The 20,013-nt window shown below is 39.3% G+C and overlaps 1 protein-coding gene across 1 annotated transcript in view; it reads left to right on the forward strand.

Moving 5' to 3' along the window:
* The window catches only part of dst (dystonin), a 108,786-nt gene that overhangs the window by 82,085 nt on the left and 6,688 nt on the right, over nucleotides 1–20,013 (forward strand). The window contains exons 59-92 of the mRNA XM_062430776.1: nucleotides 813–972; nucleotides 1,196–1,522; nucleotides 1,683–1,767; nucleotides 2,260–2,501; nucleotides 2,611–2,817; nucleotides 3,003–3,122; nucleotides 4,011–4,118; nucleotides 4,206–4,424; nucleotides 4,522–4,725; nucleotides 5,343–5,574; nucleotides 5,766–5,992; nucleotides 6,093–6,215; nucleotides 6,353–6,454; nucleotides 6,949–7,050; nucleotides 7,417–7,590; nucleotides 8,359–8,514; nucleotides 8,870–9,067; nucleotides 9,636–9,764; nucleotides 10,343–10,513; nucleotides 11,640–11,795; nucleotides 12,164–12,370; nucleotides 12,621–12,740; nucleotides 13,420–13,589; nucleotides 13,678–13,837; nucleotides 15,816–16,010; nucleotides 16,093–16,221; nucleotides 16,567–16,710; nucleotides 17,123–17,311; nucleotides 17,445–17,574; nucleotides 17,785–17,948; nucleotides 18,058–18,220; nucleotides 18,312–18,466; nucleotides 18,552–18,626; nucleotides 18,842–18,859. Coding sequence (XP_062286760.1) covers nucleotides 813–972; nucleotides 1,196–1,522; nucleotides 1,683–1,767; nucleotides 2,260–2,501; nucleotides 2,611–2,817; nucleotides 3,003–3,122; nucleotides 4,011–4,118; nucleotides 4,206–4,424; nucleotides 4,522–4,725; nucleotides 5,343–5,574; nucleotides 5,766–5,992; nucleotides 6,093–6,215; nucleotides 6,353–6,454; nucleotides 6,949–7,050; nucleotides 7,417–7,590; nucleotides 8,359–8,514; nucleotides 8,870–9,067; nucleotides 9,636–9,764; nucleotides 10,343–10,513; nucleotides 11,640–11,795; nucleotides 12,164–12,370; nucleotides 12,621–12,740; nucleotides 13,420–13,589; nucleotides 13,678–13,837; nucleotides 15,816–16,010; nucleotides 16,093–16,221; nucleotides 16,567–16,710; nucleotides 17,123–17,311; nucleotides 17,445–17,574; nucleotides 17,785–17,948; nucleotides 18,058–18,220; nucleotides 18,312–18,466; nucleotides 18,552–18,626; nucleotides 18,842–18,859 — 5,461 coding nt within the window. The remainder of the gene's footprint in view (nucleotides 1–812; nucleotides 973–1,195; nucleotides 1,523–1,682; nucleotides 1,768–2,259; nucleotides 2,502–2,610; nucleotides 2,818–3,002; nucleotides 3,123–4,010; nucleotides 4,119–4,205; nucleotides 4,425–4,521; nucleotides 4,726–5,342; nucleotides 5,575–5,765; nucleotides 5,993–6,092; nucleotides 6,216–6,352; nucleotides 6,455–6,948; nucleotides 7,051–7,416; nucleotides 7,591–8,358; nucleotides 8,515–8,869; nucleotides 9,068–9,635; nucleotides 9,765–10,342; nucleotides 10,514–11,639; nucleotides 11,796–12,163; nucleotides 12,371–12,620; nucleotides 12,741–13,419; nucleotides 13,590–13,677; nucleotides 13,838–15,815; nucleotides 16,011–16,092; nucleotides 16,222–16,566; nucleotides 16,711–17,122; nucleotides 17,312–17,444; nucleotides 17,575–17,784; nucleotides 17,949–18,057; nucleotides 18,221–18,311; nucleotides 18,467–18,551; nucleotides 18,627–18,841; nucleotides 18,860–20,013) is intronic.

Raw genomic sequence — 20,013 nt, forward strand, 5'->3', positions numbered from 1 at the left:
ACAATAAATGTAAAGCTAAAGCCAGCAGCTGGTTTGCTTAGCTTACCACAAACACCAGTGGTTCTCAAAGTGGGGTCAGGGGAGGTCCTTGTGAACTTTCCAAGGAGCCCCCAGTAAAAAAAGTAGTTTTATTTTCCACTATATTTCCATCTACAAGTAACACAATAACAGAATGCAGACTATTTTGGTTATGAGTTTCATACAATTTCTGTAATAAAATATCTAAAAGCAAAAATCTGATCAGATGTGGGACCCTGGGACAAAATCTTATCCAACAGGGGTGTGTGGTCTAATGTGTGCCAGTTTAGGGGTCCTTGATGTGAAAGCACTGGATTAAATGACTCAGATACAGTATCATTTGTTAATTTGTGAGTTTTAGAGGTGTTGGATAGGCAGATTATGTTAACTTTGTTTCCAGTCTGCTGCCAGCTGACTTCATACATATATGAGAAGGATGTCAAAATTATCATCTAACTATTGGCAAGAAAGTAAATAAGCACATTTCCTAAAATGTCAAACTATTCGTTCAAAGTTGCTCAGTCCATCGTGCACAGCGAGGAGATGAAAGTCTAACTGATTGGACAGTTGGAGATTCTCCTACTGCAAAGTTATGACACTTCATGATGAAAATATAGCAGTACTGGAGCTGTAAAGCTGTCTTTGTATCCAATACATGTTGCAAAATAACAGAGATATTTTGAAATATATTCTGAATTAAACTTGCTTATCAGTCTGTTGATTAAAAGGGGATGACTATACTGTATTCCTAACCCACATCTCTTATGTCTCTGTTATTTTCATAAATGTGTCAGGCACAAGCAACTAGAGAGCATTTTAGTGGTCACTCAGCAGTTCCATGAGACCCTGGAGCCCCTAAGCGAGTGGCTCACCGCCACAGAGAAACACCTGTCCCACTCCGAACCAATCGGCACAGAGATATGTAAGCTGGAAGATCAGATCTCTCAACATAAGGTAAAATCCATCGTCTTACATCATTACCATATGCGTTCAGATCTTTTCATGAGTTACATTCAGCTGAGTTCAGTTTTATTCATCCTGTTTGTGATTTTCAGTTTTTGCTTTTCATTATTTCCCATTCCGTTTTTCATTAAGTTTCATTTTCATACTTTTGTTTTATGTTTGTGTTTTCTGTTTGTCATTTTTCCTTGGTTCGTTTTCCATCCCCCGTGGTCAGGCCTTAGAGGAGGAGATTATGAATCACAGTAAAGACCTGCTTCAGGTTGTCAGTTTGGGTCAGATGCTCAAAACTGTGAGCTCAGTGGACAATAAGGACTTTGTCCAGTCCAAGCTGGATGCCACCCAGGCCAGTTACATTGAGCTCCAGGAGCGCTGCAGGAGGAAAGCTGAGATGCTGCAGCAAGCTCGTGTGAATGCCCAGCTGTTTGGAGAGGATGAAGTGGCTCTCATGAACTGGCTCAACGAGGCGCACACGCAGCTGGATGAAGTGTCCGTGGAGGACTACAAAATAGACGTTCTTGAAAATCAGCTGGCAGAACAACGGGTACACACTCCTCCTCAGGCCCATCATTATGTTGTCCTTCCATTTAAGTTGCATCAATCATGTTTCAGTTGGTTTTAGTGATATACTGTATGTGCCATGCTTTGTCTACAGTGGAAAGTTTTTTTCTGTGACTTTCTAAGGTGGTGTTTTTCCTTTACAGACTCTACAAAGTGATATTGAGCTGAGGAAGAAGAATGTTGACCAAGCCATCGCTAACGGGATGGAGCTACTGAAGCAAACAACAGGCACGTCTGACTTTATGACCTTCTTATCAAAGCACAAAGTAGATTCTCAGCAAACAATTCTGGCTCTGTAATACACATCATAAGATGTCCAGCTCTTATTTAGTGAGCAGTTTAAAAGTAGGCAAATGACAAAATTTGCTGAAATCTAATTTTCAGAATGCGGCAAACTATTTCCTTGTCAAAGGATTCATAATTGGGCACAAAAATGTGGCATTTGTTAAAATCAGTTTAGAAACTTGCATTTTCTCTCATTTGGCATGTTCCAAGTTTATATTGTGCAAAAATGTACAATCTCAAACACAGTTTTTGTCTTCTGAAGATGAAACATGTCTCATCACTGGCAGATATATACAAGATGCTAGCTTATCTGTTTATTACACGTGTTCTTGGTCTGTATTTACAGCCATGTTAGCAACATGCTATACTTGCTATTCTAAAGCAGAAATAAGACTACCTATATTTAAAATATCAACATTCTTTCTCTGTTTGTAGGTGATGAGGTGGTTGTTATCCAAGGCAAACTGGATGGAATAAAAACAAAGTATGCTGAGATCAATTCTATGAGTAACAACGTTTTGAAGACACTGGAGCAGGTTTTGAGTCTCTCCTCAAAGCTACAGCATTCCCACGAGGACTTGAGATCCTGGCTAGAGAAAGCAGAAGCTGAGATTCATGCATTTGCTGATCAGGAGCCACTCGGGGACCAGCTCATTCATGCACAAAACAAGCAGAAGGTACGAGTACTATATGTGTTGCCTCACCAGTCCTACATGTAACATACAGTGATCCACATCCATCATGCTGAAATGTGTGCTTTTTGTGTGTCATACCAATCTTGTCCAGGCCTTGTTGAAGGAGACCAAAGATCAAAAACCTGCGATTGACAAGCTGAATGAGGTCAGCAGTTCTCTCCTTGATCTGATCCCCTGGCATGCTCGTGAGGGTCTGGACAAGCTAGTGACAGAGGATAATGAGCGGTACAGAGCCGTCTGTGACTCTATCACCCAGCAGGTCGACCAGATCAACGCCAACATACTCAAGTCACAGCAGGTGAGCTAGAAATGAATAAACAGCTTTTTTTCATTTGGCTTTTCTCTGTTTTGTTATGTATCCCTTTCTCTACTTAAATGGAAGTATTTTCTAATTAGAAATTATTCTGCATGAATCAAACTAAACTAAACTAGGTTTTCAAGAATGGAAAACATCAGTGACTGAGTGTTTTTGTCTGTTTCCAGTTTGAACAAGCTGCAGATACTGAACTGGCTTGGCTGACTGATGCTGAGAGGAAGTTGCTGTCGGTGGGCGAGATCAGGCTGGAGCAGGATCAAACCACAGCCCAACTCCAAGCACAGAAGGTTAGCTCGTCATACAGTACAGTATGTGTATATATACACACAGGCTTCCATCTAAACACAAGGGGCCATATTTACTAAAGGTTTGCGTGTGTAAAAACATGTGCAAACTTGACATCACCCGCAAAAAAATGTGCAAGCTGATCTACTAATGCGGCGGACTGAGGCTTGCGTCTTTCAAATGTGCACGATAATAACTGCTGTCCATTTAGTAAGTTTGACATAATGAATATGCAATATGGGGCGTTTTAACCCCAGTGTGCAAAAATACAGGGAGGAGACAATACAAATATGTTAATGTAGCACACGCATTGAGATTTACCAAATTTGAAGGTCATTTTGCTGACAATATAATAATACAAAGGGCAGGTATTAACTGGCTGTGCACTGCGCACATATGACTTCTGTTACTGTGGAGGGGAGGAGAAGGAGGCACAATGACTGAATACGCACAGGACGTATTTTTTCCACCCATGTTAATATTTTTGGAGTGGAATATTTCTGGTTTCACTAACAGCATTGACGTTGTCACAAATACTCTCCCATATAGCGTTTTTTTCTGGTAATATTTTTTCTGCTCTTACTCAATATGTTTGTTAACCTCTTCCACTAGAATCTTTAATTCCATGGGATCAAATTTCATTTCGCGCTTGTGGGCTTTCTGCTTGTCCAAACTCTCCATTAAGACACACACAAAATCCTCATTTAAATACTGCTGTCTGCACCTGTTGTCATTTGAGCAGTTATTCTTAGTAGATCACCCGCAATCTATTGCACTGCACACACAATTTAGTACCCTTTATTTGGGATCTTAGAAAATCAGGCCCATAGTACAGTAAATACAGTGCTTTGTTTTGTAACATCCAGCCAATCTCACTACTGATTTTCCAGATCTTCTCTATGGACATCATGAGGCACAAAGATGCTGTGGACGAAATCGTGAAAACAGGAAAGGCCATCATGAACATCAAAAACCCAGAAGAAAAAGAAGTTGTGAAGGTGAAAAAAGATGGATTTCAGATTTAAGGGTTGGCCGTATTTGGTTGTCATCCCTTAAGTAAAAATATCTTCTTGGTTTTCTATCAGGCCAAGACCCAGACTCTCTTGGAGAAGTATGGTGTCGTCAGTCAACTGAACTCAGAACGCTGTCTGCAGCTGGAGCGCGCCCAGTCTCTGGCAAGCCAGTTCTGGGAGACCTATGAAGAGTTGTCACCATGGCTTCAAGAAATCTTAAACACCTTCAGCCAGCTGCCCCCACCTGCCATTGAGTATGAGACACTCAGACAGCAGCAGGAGGAGCTACGGGTAAGAAGCCAACAGGAGCAGACGCTCGGTTCGACACCTTTATTCAAAAGCTTTGGCAGCAACTCATGAAAAACTGAATATGTCCTGTCCTTTACAGCAAATGCGAGAGCTGATTGCTGAGCACAAGCCACACATTGACAAGATGAATAAGACCGGGCCTCAGTTACTGGAACTGAGCCCAGTGGAGGGAGTGCCCATCAGAGAGAAGTACACAGTTGCTGACCAGCTTTACACCCAACTGAAGGCTGATGTCAAGGAGAGAGCTGCAACACTGGATGAAGCCATCTCCAAATCCACTCAGGTGACCAACAGTTGTTTTACCAAAAAAAGATTTTGTTTATCTTGACAATTTTTAACAGTTTTTGTTGACAGTGCCTTGTCCATCCAGGATAATATTTTAGTTTAGTTTTACATTTTAAAAAAAAAACAACATTTCCTATAAACTAAACTTGTCCAATAAAATTAAACATTTCTGCATCTTTAAAAAAAATTTAACTTAATTAATTCAGGATAACTAAGGCAACTAATGAGAATTGTTATTATCAATTAATTGTTTTTTCCTATAAAATTTAGTATGATATAAATTGGAGAAACGCAGCAAATCTTCACATTGAAGAGGCTAGAAATAACTAACATAGTTATTTAGTTAGTAAGTTAGTTACTAACTGACTTGCAAATGCTAAGATGATTTTCAGTCGATCAACTAATAGATTATTCAACAAATGGTTTCAGCTCTGTTTTGCATACAGAAATCTGTTTAAGAGAGGTTATCCCTCAGATTGTATTTCACAGATTTATTTGATAGGATTGTGTCCTATCTGGGATTCTTTGAGTTGAGCCAAATATTTTCCAGCTTTCTGCAAACATATTAATATATATAAATACAAAGATATATTTCCTTTTCTCATTTCCCACCAGTTCCATGATAAAATTGACCCGATGCTGGAATCACTGGAGCGGATTGCCGAGCGCCTTCACCAGCCTCCTTCCATCTCAGTTGAAGTGGACAAGATCAAGGAGCAGATTACTGAAAATAAATCCGTTACTGTGGACTTAGAAAAGCTGCAACCTTCTTACGAGATGCTGAGGCAGCGAGGCGAAGAGATGATTGCACGATCTGAAGGTGCAGACAAGGACATATCTGCCAAAGGTATAGTACATATTGTATCGTCTTATTTGTTTAATGTCATTTCATTTCCTTTCCTTTGTTATATAATAAAGTAAGAATCAAAAGAAATAGAACAAATGTCTTCCCATTAAACCCATCAATGTTAGTGTGTGACAGGTGTGTTTGACTTATTGTGTATTCATAATAACTGTCACTCCTCTTTTCCCCACAAGCTGTCCAAGACAAAATGGACCAGATGGTTTTCCTCTGGAACGACATCCAGGCCTTGCTGGAGGAGCGGGAGGCCAAGCTGCTGGATGTGATGGACCTGGCCGACAAGTTCTGGTGCGACCACTGCGCTCTGATCGCCACCATCAAAGACAGCCAGGATCTGCTGAGGGAGCTGGAGGAGCCTGGAGTCGATCCTTCAGTGGTCAAACAGCAGCAAGAGTTTGTGGAGGTCCGATAGATGCCAAAGACGAAGCGATCATCCAGCTAATGGAGAAATGAGCCTGACTGTGAGCGTTTTGCATGTTTAAAACTGCTTTTTATCTCTGCAGAGTTTTAAAGAGGAGATTGATGGGCTTCAGGAGGAGCTTGACACAGTTCGAAACCAAGGAGAGGAGCTCATGACTGCCTGTGGAGAACCTGATAAACCTGTGATAAAGAAAAGCCTTGATGAGGTAACAGATTATATTAAAAATCATCCTCATGAAGACTCTTCTTCATGTGGTCCTTTGCAAAGATTTTACTAGTTGAATACTTCTGAGTGTTTATGCTGCATGTGACTCATTGAGAGGGACTCCTGTTACCTTTCCAGGTGAACTCAGCGTGGGAAAATCTCAATAAGACGTGGAAGGAGAGGGTAGAGAGACTGGAAGAAGCCATGCAGGCTGCTGTGCAGTTCCAAGACGGCCTGCAGGTGAAATAATCATCTAAAAACAAAGACACAATAAGATGCTATTATAGTATTATAGATATAGATATATCATATCATGATGAAGCTTAAAATTATAGTTGTTCATTTACTTGTTTTAACGTATGAGTTATAGGACAATACACTTGTTAACTGAGACAGGCACATTTTTAAGGCCCTGCAATTAAACACAGATTAGAGTGCCTTTTTTTGCAGTGACTGAAGTGATGCAACATTTTACGAGAGCCCATTTCATTTTGAAACAATAAACACCAGCCACAGTACTTTGCTTTATTTAGATCCAACTTTTAATCATGTGTGTAAAGCTAATCTAAATAGCGGTTTGAATTTTAAAAATCACTTTTGATAATCCTTGGATTTACTACAGACCACTTGGAAGATTTAGCTCATAACGTGACAGTGAAATGTGAAACATGACTCCCTGTTCACTATACCTGGTTTTGTCCCAGTAACAATGGTTTCCCCCACCTTGTATGCAGGGTATGTTTGACTGGGTGGATATTCTGGAGGGCAAACTGGATTCAATGTCACCTGTAGGTACAGACCTGGAAACTGTCAAGCAGCAGATTGTCGAACTCAAGGTACTGTCTTGTTTTTATTTCTGTATAAACGTAACACATCTTACACACAGCAGCAGAATGTTATTAGGCCAAACACTGAAAACATGAGAATTAACTTCTGCTCTGAATTATTCATCTGCTTTTCCTGCTGTATCTACAGTGTCAAATAACAGCTGTGTTTACAATGAGTACTTAGTGGAGAAACTGCCCTAGGCATACAAAAGCTCTATAAAAATAGCTTCACAGAGTAGTCAAAGTTGCTTTGATGTACAACAAGACAAATATTGTGCTGAAAAGACATAGCTTGTAGGGTGGAATATATTGTCTGTATGACTTTGTATTTGTAGTGACTGATGGGGTGTATTACTGTATGTACTGGTGTGTTAGGAGTACAAAGGAGAGTCATACCAGCTCCAGATCGAGATGGAGCGTCTGAACCACCAGGCAGGCCTCCTGCTGAAGAAGGTGACGGAGGATGCCGATCGTTGCGCCATTCAGGAGCCCATGTCTGAGCTCAAGATGCTGTGGAACAACCTGGATGAAAAGATCATCAGCCGACAGGTCAGACAGGGAAGACACAAAGAGGGAAAGTTTTACCCAAAAATTAGAAAGTATTCACAATAAGAATATACTGATAGTTTGTTATGAAGTTCAACTTAATAGCACTTTCCTCCATGGATGCCAATGTCCTTTTTTTTTTAAGTTGCTTTAGACTCATTTACATTTGGAAAAAATATATTCACAAATATTCACACACATACATCACATGCTATTTAAATACAATATATAATAACCTAATAATCTTATATACAGTCTATGATAATAACCCAGTAACACTTTTTATGACACCCATTATCTATAATGCATTCTAAACATATTTTAAATGCATTATAATCAGCTTATGACACTGTATAATTATAGTTACAAGCTCTAAATACATAAATATGCATAATTTTTTCTAATAATAAGCATAATAGATTATAAAGCTTGTTTTTTAATAACTTATAAGGTCATGTATCTTAATACCTCATAAATGCTGGTCACTCACTGACTTTATTTTGCGAGGATCATAGCGTATTATTTTATATAGTTGTAATACATTATATTATCATTTTATAATGCATTATAGACATTGTTATAATTCATTATAATTGAATGCCACTTGAAACCCACCACTGTAGTTAATTTCTAATTTGAAGGGGGAAAAAAAAAAGTAAAACAAATACATCAACAGAGACTCAAAAAGGCTGGTGGACATGTTGTGCTGTGTGCATGTCAAGTGATTTCATTCTCTGCAGTTTCTAATGGTTTAATCTGCCATTAATCCAGCACAAACTGGAGGGAGGCCTCCTGGCTCTGGGCCAGTTCCAGCACGCATTGGATGAACTGCTGGCATGGATGAGCCACACTGAGGAGCTGCTCAATGAGCAGAGGAAGACTGGAGGAGACCCTAAAGCCATCGAGATAGAACTCGCCAAACACAATGTACGACAAACCTTTACTCACCACAGTGTTGTTGTTTCCTTTCATGCTAATTCCAAACAAGCAGTTGACCACATTTTACATTTAATTTTAATCCATGAAAATAAAACAAACACAGAGCAGATTTATCCTCCCTTGTTGTATCCTTTATTACAATATAATATCAACAATACAATAATACTATACAATAATATAATTAGTCAATTTTAAGTATTGATCAGTGTATAACAATTTAAAACAGTTAGGAATGTTTTCTGTTTTATTAGTTTTCTAGAACATATACACAGAATTGGTTTTGTCTTTTATGATTTAGATCTATCCACCCATTTCAACTTTTCTGTCGTTATCATCTCTTCAGGTTCTCCAAATTGATGTGCTGGCTCATAAAACGACAGTTGAGACTGTGAACAAAGCAGGTAATGAACTGGTGGAATCCAGCGCTGGAGAGGAAGCCTCAGCTCTGCAGAGCAAACTGGAAAACCTGAACCAGCGGTGGAAAGCCATCCAGGAGAAGGCAGCGCAGAGGAAGCAACAGCTGGAAAGCGCTCTGATTCAGGTATGTTATGTCAGTAATGAAGTTCTTTCTCTCTCCCCTCCTCATTCCTTTTGCATCTTGTGGAGTTTTCTGTTCATAACTTTGACATTTAAGGGGGTCCTTTGATGTTAGGGGGATTTAAGGAGCATAAAAATCATCTCCTGGATTTAGATTTTTATTCAAAAAAGTTTCTTCAAACACATTAACTGTCGCAGTTGAATGTATGAGAGTCAGGAATTTTTTTAAGTAAAGAACAGTGCCATTTTTTTTTGTTTTGTTTGATTGCTGGGTGCCAAATAATCCAATCCTACAATCCTACACAAGATAATTATTCATTCGTGGTACCCAGTAAATGTAATGATAAATTCAAATGGTGACACGAAAAGAAAATAAACAATAAATTCAATAAATCATTTATTACATTTCTGGCATTTTAATGTATACCATTGAATATCTCAGATAGCCAGTTTTGGTAGCTAAATACATCCAAGGAATTAATAACTCAGACATCCTCTCTCTGAGCCATAGGTTCTTAACAATGAGTATGTGTGACACCTTTTGTCCTGACTCAGGTTGTATTGTGTTGTAGGCCCAAGGTTTCCATGGTGAGATAGAAGATATGCAGCAATGGCTGAAAGACACAGAACGTCAGCTGTTGGCATCAAAGGCTGTGGGAGGCTTACCAGACACGGCCCGGGAGCAGCTTAACGCCCATCTGGTACGTGTTTAACAATATGAAAGGCTGCATACAGATGGCAGCCTTGTAAGGAGACCACTATGTCTTTTCTGTGTTTTATCTCAAGCATGAAAATTAAATGACACTGCAAAATACACTACTTGCATCCCCCTGCAGAAGATGACAAAAAGCCTTGAAAGTCTTTCAAATTGATTCAGCCATGTCTGACTATAATGAATTTAGGAATGTTTTTCTCTTTTGTTTTCCCTTTCTCTAATGGAGAAAGTGAAGGCACTTTCACAGCAGGCTTTCCTTGAAGCAGCACCGGTAGTGACATTTTTATGGAACCAAAAACAGAGGGATTACTTAAAAGCAATAACTTTTACCATTTAGTTTTTAGCAACATTATACTGTTTAAACGTTTGTTGGAACATGTCTTAAGTCTTAGCCTGCGTCACTACCATCATTCTTTCTCCATTTTTGGACCGGATTTGGACCATCCAATGACAAATTCTACTGCAGACACTGAAAAATGTTACAGAAAAACTAAAGTCGAGTTGTTTTAACTTTCTGACAGGAGCATCACTCTCCTCAACATCACTGTGTCTGTTTTCTTGCAGGAGTTGTGTTCTGCCTTCGAGGTGAAGGAGGAGCTGTATCAGGAGCTGATGAACAAGGGTCAGCAGGTGCTCATCTTGATGCCTGAGGGTCCTGACAGCAACACAGAGCAGGACCTTACCAACCTGAAGGAGAAATGGGAAACAGTACAGGCGAAGGTCGCTGAAAGAAAGGTATGGAGTTGGTAAACGTACACTGAATGGCTTTCACTGCTCTAGGGTTCATGACTCAGTCTTAGGTGCCTGTGAGAGGTCGCTGACATACACTTGAGCCATGACTCCATACGTGTAAGCCTCTAATCCCAGTGCTGATAATGAATGGTGTAAAGACAGAGTGCTGGCATGGACACACAGGATGTGGTTACACTGTAGATCACAGTAGGCCAGTTGCTGTCTGAGTCAGCAGGGAAAACTTGTCTCTTAGGTTGCAATTGTGAACAGTTGGCTTGTCCATAAAATACATAACAGAACTAATCATAAATCTAAGCCACTTTAAAATCTATTTACTGTCCTTAAGAACAATATGTTCTCACTTTTGTCACTTACAATAAATAAACATCATTTTAACATGATGGAAAGATACCTCCTCTATTCCTTGCCATTTTCACTCCAGATATGGAGCTCCTCATTCTTGTTGCTTGGAGGTTTGCTGTAACATTTTGCTTCCTATTTACTTTGGTTCTGTTCCCAGAATTTCAATGTCTGGTGAATCTTAAAGCTGCACAGTTGCAGCTGCTGGTCAAACACTCTGCAATGTGACACTTCTCTAGTCTTTCAAGTAGAAAGCAGTATTCTAATAATAGAAAGTATTCACAATTATATTATAATTTCAATTATAATAATTATAATTGCAAGGATCCCAATAATATATGAATGGAAACATATTATAAACCATAACTCTCATTATATTAGTAATGTCGTGATGAGCCTCAATCACTGGCTTTGACAAACGGATGTTTTTCAGCGATGGAGCTACCATGGCTGTTTCTTTCATTCAATTAAAAGCTCATCATTCCATTTCTGCTTCACCATCAGCCTCTCCAGAGATGTTAACTTCCTCTGTTTAAACAGAGGTCATGTTTGGCACAAGAGAAGTGTAATTGTTTTTTTTCCTTCTTTATCTCGTGTTGTAGCAACCGAGTGGTTTGTTTTCATCATATGATACAGGTTATAATAGCACTCTGTTTTCTTTTTCCAATTAAAGTGTAGAAACAGTACAGTCATATAGTGCAGAGAGAAAAAGAAATCAGGATTATTTTCACCACTAAACATTGAACTTGATGATGTTTCGTGTCCACAGGGGAAACTAGAAGAAGCCTTGACACTGGCCACAGATTTCCACAACTCTCTGCAGGACTTCATTAACTGGTTAACCCAAGCGGAGCAGACGCTCAACATGGTTTCCCCTGCTTCCCTCATACTGGAGACCATCATGTTTCAGATTGATGAGCATAAGGTAATGTTTGTACCGAAAGGAGGGCAGACAGTGCTCATGACAAGAAATGTGCCTTTTTATTTATATTTTTGTGCATGATTAGAAAAAAGCAGTTTAAGTTCATTCAGCGTTTTCTTGTATTCAGCTGCTACGACTGTGTCTAATTTCTTCATTAAGTGAAAAATTATAAATATACATATCATGTACACATGGTGGTTTAATATCTCACCATCCAGCTTGCCATCAGGCCAACAACAACTTAATGCATCCAACTGTTTGTCATTCAAAAGCTCATTAGCACATTAATCACATGAATTACATTACCTCTGCTGATGATCGCTGATGTTGCCTTTTGATCTGACTCACACCTCTCCTGTTCGTGCATGCAGATGTTCGTGACGGAGGTGAACTCCCACAGGGATCACATCATTGAACTGGACAAGACTGGCACACATTTGAAGTATTTCAGCCAGAAACAGGATGTGGTGCTGATCAAGAACCTGCTGCTCAGCGTGCAAAGCCGCTGGGAGAAGCTGGTGCAGCGGTCCGTTGAGCGAGGTCGTCTGCTGGATGATGCCAGGAAGAGGGCAAAACAGGTACTGCATGTGTCCATATTTTAGTAAGTCAGTTAAGCATGCATTTTTCACCACTGTTATCACTGGAGAGCTCTGGAAATATATTAAGCCTGTTTCATGTTCTGTTTGCAGCCTATTAGCGCATTTTCATTCCTGTGAGCCTCTAAACTTAATCATATGAATGTTAAACAGGAACGGGTGATAAATCAAGTGAAATCATACCTTTTTTTAAAACACTCTACACTGTGTTTATTTCTTTATCCTTCATTAGTTCCATGAATCTTGGAGTAAACTGATGGAATGGTTGGAAGAGTCTGAGAAGAGTCTGGACTCGGAGGTGGAAATTGCCAACGATCCAGACAAGATCAAGACGCAGCTCTCTCAGCACAAGGTGATGGTGCATTGACTTATCACAGCTTACTGGAGAGAGAATAAAAGTTTAAACTATGTACAGCAGAGTTCAACAATGGCTGCATCCAGACCATTTTTCAGAAATGTGGACTGTGAAACAGCCATTTAATGGACCATATTTGTGCCTTTACTTGTAATGAATAGAGGGTGGAAGCAGGCAAAAGTGAAACCTATTAAGAATTACAGTATGCAGAATGCATTAGTTGTGCTTTTGCTTGCATCACAGGCTATCCACTCCCCTCTTGTTGTCTCTGCAGTGTTGTGTGGAGAGATTGTACTAATCCTATCATAATCCTTAGATGGGCCAAATGTATTAGGGGTGACCTTGCTTTTGGATACTTTTAATCTCTGTAAAGTAGTGGCTCTTGAGTTTTTTACCTGTTTTTTAATTTATTTTAAAAAAATTTTATTTGTGGTGTGTTTGTTTCCCTCATAGAATTGTCTTCTTGATCACTAAACACACGCAGATAAGGATACTATCTGACATGCCAACAGTAGGAATAAAATCCCTCCAGAAGGTTCACTGTAACCCTGTACATCCAATGATATAAACTTACAGCAGTCTACTAAACTTATATTAAGAAAATATGGTAGTTTTCTTCTTGCAGATGGTCGGTAAATATGAGGAGATTTCTGATAACAATATTTCTCATATGCAGGAGTTCCAAAAAGCTCTGGGAAGCAAACACTCAGTGTATGACACCACCGTTCGAACAGGGAGGGCCCTGAAAGACAAGACCTCTCTTCAGGATGATAAGCAGAAGCTGGACGACATGCTGAGCGAACTGAGGGACAAGTGGGACACTGTCTGTGGCAAGTCAATAGAGAGGTAAGGATACATATTCCCATGTTTGTTCCTGTTTTCAAATCTCTGAGGACCTCTTCATTCAGTGTCAATGATATTTGCTCCTCTGCAGGCAAAATAAGCTTGAGGAGGCCCTGCTGTTCTCCGGCCAGTTTACAGATGCTCTCCAGGCTCTCATTGACTGGCTTTACAGAGTGGAACCTCAGCTTGCTGAGGACCAGCCGGTACATGGAGACATAGACCTGGTTCTCAACCTCATAGACAACCACAAGGTAGAAGACACACACACACACACAAAATGTCCCACTTGTTTTATCTGTCAGTGAATCCCTGGTCCTCTCAGAACTACTAATATCTTTTAATATAATATATTTTATATCACCTTTTTCTTTCATCACTAACTGTTTAATCATAGTAGAAAACAAAGGCCACTTAATTTTTTATTTTATTTATTTTTTTATTAACGTGTCATGCACCAGAAATGCCCAGCCCAAGTGGGCTTACAAGACACCAAAAAAAAAGGAACAAATAATAGCAAATGTAAACCAGATAACATTAGAGCAATTAAACATATAAACCATCCTGACGCCTTTTCCAGGCTTCAAGTACATATTTAGCAAATTTAAAGACATTAAAGTTAAACAACCAGTCCATTCTATCATCATCAGATCACCAGAACATTTCTGGGTTTTTAACAGACATTTCAGTAAATATTGGAGTTCTCAGTTCATCATACAAGGGACAATATAAAACAAAATGTGATTCATTTTCAACTTCGTTGAATTCACATAATTCACATAACCTTTCATCTTCAAGAATGTTTTTAAATCTGCCGACTTCAAGATTCAATTCACTTAAATACCTCAGGGTTAGATTAGAAATAAAGCGACACAATGCATTGTAGTACTTTTCTACTGAGAGTCCCTGTGTCTTTGAAATTATCTGTCCAGCTAGACTAGAAAACTGATGCTGTCATTTCCAATATTATTATTATTATTAGTAGTAGTAGTATTTTATTTATAACAGCACAAAACCAGCATAACATCACAACAGCATCACTTTTTTTTTTTTTTTTGCAGCTGTAAGTCTGTTAAAGTTGAATGTGTTTTTTAAATTTCCGTTTGGACATTGAAATTATGAATAGTAGAAATGAATATATATATATACATATATGCTAGGATTTTATGGAGGCTACATACAAAAACATCTATGACATGAAGTGAAATACAATAAACATTGTTGATTCGTTTTTATTTTATCATTTTAAATTTTCTATAAAATGTATCAAAACTGCACAAAGTAACTTTAAGTTTAAGAGACAAGAATCTTCAGCCTGTCTCTCTGACATCAGCCCCTAAGTGCTTGAAGTCAGCCATCATAGTGCTGCGGCTGAAAAAAACCAAAAAGCAGTCTGAAAGACTATCGTTTGTTTGCCCTCACACCAACAATAATGAAGTACTTTGAAAGGTTCATCTTCTCCCACATCCAGGCCATCAGCCCTGCCTCACTTGACTCGCACCAACTCACTTACAGAGCTGATCCACAGAGGACACTATCTCTCTGGCTTTTTCACTCTGTCCTGACTGAACTGGAGAAACAGGGCACATATATGAGGAAAGCTCACCTGCAAACTCTACCAACTAGGCCTCAGCTCATCACCGTGCAAATAGATCATGAGTTAGTCCAGTAAATATCCCCCATAAGCTGTTTGATTGCCCCCATAATTTCCTGGCACAACTGACTTCACATACACACACATACTGCACTGTGCCACCAATTAAGCTACATGGTACATAACTCAACTCAACTCTCATCCAATCTGTGTTACTGTCTGGATATTGTGTCCAATATCCGTATCTACAACACAGGGACAGCCGCTGTAATTCATAACCTCAGTGTACAAGGACTCCTCGTTTTCCCACATTGAGTTTTCAGGAAGACTATATCTACATTTCCATTCTGTTTTGGCTATGGAGCTGCATTGTACTCCTGAGCTGTTTGCACTATTTAATACTGCCAGACACTATTTATACTGTTGTATACTGTTTATACTGTTATATACTGTACATACCGACAGTTTGTTACTTAATTGCAACGTTGCTACTTTTCTGTACTGAATGGGTTCTGTTTCTGCATTTCACATCTGAACTGTTGTACTTCTTACTAAGTAATATCGAACTCAGTTCAGTATGATGGACTGTATGTGGATATATGTTTTTGACCATGTCCTTCACTGACTGTGCTCTGCAGGTTTTCCAGAAGGAGCTGGGAAAGAGGACAGTCAGCGTTCAAGCTCTAAAACGCTCAGCCAAGGAGCTGATTGAGAGCAGTCATGATGACTCCTCCTGGGTCAAAGTCCAGATGCAGGAGCTGAGCACTCGCTGGGAGACGGTGTGCAACCTTTCAGTTTCCAAGCAGGCTCGGCTCGAGCAGGCCCTGTGTCAGGTACTGGGTTACCCCTACAGTCATCATAACTTAACGGTAAATGAGTCAATGAGTCTGACTGATGTGTGTCCTCTGGCTTCAGGCTGAAGAGTTTCACTCTACAGTTCACATCCTGCTGGAGTGGCTGGCTGAGGCAGAGCAGATTTTGCGTTTCCATGGCAGCCTGCCTGATGATGAGGAGGCTCTGCGAGCACTTATCGACCAACATAAGGCAAGCAATGCAGATATTTATATTTCTTATCAAGATCAAATATTAGTTTATACCTAAAGAGAATATTTTGGCAGTTTAGGTTGTTTTAATGTAGGAATGAAACATGCTTACATTCTTTTCTAAATAAGTCTCCTGATTGAATAAACAATAAAGATCCACTTCCGTAGATCCTAATTCCGTAAGTGTGGCATGTCTGCAGGCAGTTTAATCCTGTGTTATCTTACTTGTCAAACATAAGAATGATTTCATCTGATTGAAACAGCTCTATAGCGTCAATATTAAAACTGCCCCATGAGACACTTTTTGTTGTCTAAATCTAAACTCTTTTCTGTGTGCTATTTAAAGGAGTTCATTAAGAAACTGGAGGAAAAGCGAGTGGCTCTTAATAAAGCGACCAGTTTGGGGGAGGCTATTCTGACCATCTGCCATCCAGACTCTATCACAACCATCAAACACTGGAACACCATCATTAAAGCCCGGTTTGAAGAGGTCAGTCAGCAGCTGCATATCTGTCTGCTCTATCATACCTGCAGTTATGACAGAGCACAAATTCATTATTATTATGTTAATCTGCAAACCATACAATAATTTCTCTTCTTCTCTTTCCCTTTAGCCAGAATCACTAAATTAGAGCTGCATCAGGATTATTACAACAAAAGAAGTGACAAATCATAATTTATGGGTTTCTATTAGTACAGATCGCTACCTAAACAGCAGCACTACTATAATTGTATTTAAGCAAACATACCTAGATAGACACTTTGAAGATGTTTTGTTACCATGTAGGGTGGTGGTGTGGTTAGTGGCCTGCTGTAGCTTTAGCTTTAGTCTGATCACACAAAAGGAATGATTCTGTCTCTATTGAATATGAATAATAATGTGTCTAATGTTGTGGTTGCAGGTGCAAGCCTGGGCCAGGCAGCACCAGCAGCGACTGGCAACGGCCCTAGGTGAGCTGTTAGCCACTCAGGAACTGCTGGAGAATCTGCTGACCTGGCTACAGTGGGCCGAGTCCAACCTCAATGATAAGGACAAGGAGATAATTCCGCAGGAGATTGAGGAGGTCAAAAGCCTCATAGCTGAGCACCAGGTAAATAAATTTACAGCTGAACATAATTATAGCATAGTTTTTTTTTACAATAATGGGAGCTATTTGGTTTTTAATTTTAGAATAACAAACTATACCGCAATAGTAATTCCACAATTGTTGCTTTACTCTGCAGGCATTCATGGAGGAAATGACCAGGAAGCAACCAGATGTTGACAAAATCACAAAGACACACAAAAGGAAGGCTGCATTGGAACCCCAAATCCAGTCTCAGATCCCTGTGCTCGACAAAGGAAGAGCTGGAAGTATGTATCCCACAAACACCCCCTTGCAGAGCGTGACCCAAGCCATCTGGCCAAGTGTTGAGTCACTGCAGGGTGACGCGACATCCTCATCTTGTGCATTTTAGCACCTGGAATGATGTCATTGCCTATCTGTTCCTCTAGGTTACATTGTTAAAGAAAAAAACGAAACACTTTAAAGTCACTTTAAAAGTGTTTGTCTTTCACTTACAGGAAAACGTTCTCCCACACAAACAATGTACGCGTCAGCAACACAACCTCCCATTGAAACCAAGAACCCCCGGGTCAACCTGCTTGTCACTAAGTGGCAGCACGTGTGGCTGCTGGCTCTGGACAGAAGGAGGAAACTCAATGATGCTTTGGACAGATTGGAGGAGGTAATGCAGCTCTCATATTTAACTCAACACTGTTCAAAGGCTTTCACGCATTTACTCCACAAACTTCTGCTTCTCTGGCTGACTATAACATCTTTATGTATCTGTCCAGCTGAAAGAATTTGCCAACTTTGACTTTGATGTGTGGCGGAAGCGCTACATGCGCTGGATGAACCATAAAAAGTCTCGTGTCATGGACTTCTTCCGCCGCATCGACAAAGATCAGGATGGCAAGGTGACCCGACAAGAGTTCATAGAGGGCATTCTCTCTTCCAGTAAGTGTCCAGCGTGCAAAAACACAACTGAACAGAATGTACTGCAGCTGGAAAAACGCTCATATTTAACACTTAATGGATTCTTCCCTAGAATTCCCAACCAGTCGTCTGGAGATGAGTGCTGTGGCAGACATATTTGACAGGGACGGTGATGGCTACATCGATTACTATGAGTTTGTTGCAGCTCTTCATCCCAACAAGGACGCTTACAAACCATTAACAGATGCAGACAAAATTGAAGATGAGGTAATATGAACATGCCCTGAATTTCCAGTTCTCAATGTGTAAAATGAAGTTTATATAATTATGGTTAAATAAAATGTGTTTGTAGGTAACACGTCAAGTGGCAAAATGCAAATGTCCAAAACGATTCCAAGTGGAGCAAATAGGTGCCAACAAATACCGGGTAAGCAGATTTGAACCTTTTATTAAGAAAAAAGAGACACCTCATATGTTTAAAACAAATACCATAAATATGAAATCTTTTAAACACTGAAGTTTAAATGTATGTGCAGATCTTGTTGGAGGTAAGTTTTTGAATGTGCTACAAAAAGTGTCACATTCCATCGCTGCCAAACGCTCTAACCTTTATATATTTTTTATTGTTCTTCACATCACCAGTTCTACCTTGGAAACCAGGTACATATGAAAGAACTCTTTCTATTCTTCTGTCTCTGTGCCTTACCAAGCCTTATGTCCCGTTTCCCATGTTTGCTTTCTAATAAACGCTCTGCCCAGATTCCTGGCTGATGTTTACAGACTGGAACTCAGAAGTAGAAAGAAATAACGATCTGTGGCCTTCTCTTATTGAAATCAACATTAATGTGCTTTAGTTACAAAAGAATATGTTTCAGTAAAATCAATAGTAGATGATCAATTAAAATGAGTGTTAGTGTGTACATTAGACATTTTATGTGATATGAGTATTTTTTTAATTATTATTAAATGTTATTATAATTATTAATTATTAAGTTTTTGTTCATAGAAAAACCTAAACTTTGTCTATATGTCTGCTTTTGAGTTTCAGAAAATACAATATTAATGTGCCAATACCATTCCAGCCCATATTTTATATTGGTCCATGGGCATAAATTCATCTGCGGGGCAGTTTGGAGAATAATGCTTTATGTGTGCTTGCCTTTGAAGCTTCAATATCATGGGAATGATTTACCTCAACATTGGCTGATTTTTTTGTGTGTAACTGACACTGTTTATTAATTTATTTTCATAGCTGGGCAAGCTTGGTGGTTTCAATTAATTCTTGGCATTTCATTTTGCCTCCTGAGTTAATATGTTTGTTTTTTTTGTTTATTTTAAAAGTGCATGTTGCAATGTAAACGTCATTACTGATATGGGTTCATACGCCACATGCTTTCTGAAGCATTAAGATGAATAATGGGAGGTGCGAGTGAGATGGGATAGTGGTTGTTTACAGTTTGCATTGATGTATCACACAACAATGAATTGAAATAATTCTTTTGACAGTTTGGTCTGGTTCACTGCTTACATGACTCCTTAATCGGCGATGAGACAATAGCAAACAGGGAAAATCAAAATCTTACCCCTCACCTACACGTTGCTGTTTTGGAAAGCTGTATTCTGGTAAATGGTTATTTTTAAAGTGTTGTTTGTGCCTCTTTTCCTCCAGATCATTATTCAAACTCCATCACCTTTAATGTATCTGATCACTAAAATCACCAGTGGCATTGAATCATTCTGATTATCATACAGACTGCAAGATTTGTACCAGTTTGAGAGATATTATGATGTGACAGGCACTTAGTGGAGGGTCA

This window comes from Scomber scombrus, chromosome 12 (assembly GCF_963691925.1).
Source record: "Scomber scombrus chromosome 12, fScoSco1.1, whole genome shotgun sequence".
Classification (NCBI taxonomy): Eukaryota; Metazoa; Chordata; class Actinopteri; order Scombriformes; family Scombridae; genus Scomber; species Scomber scombrus.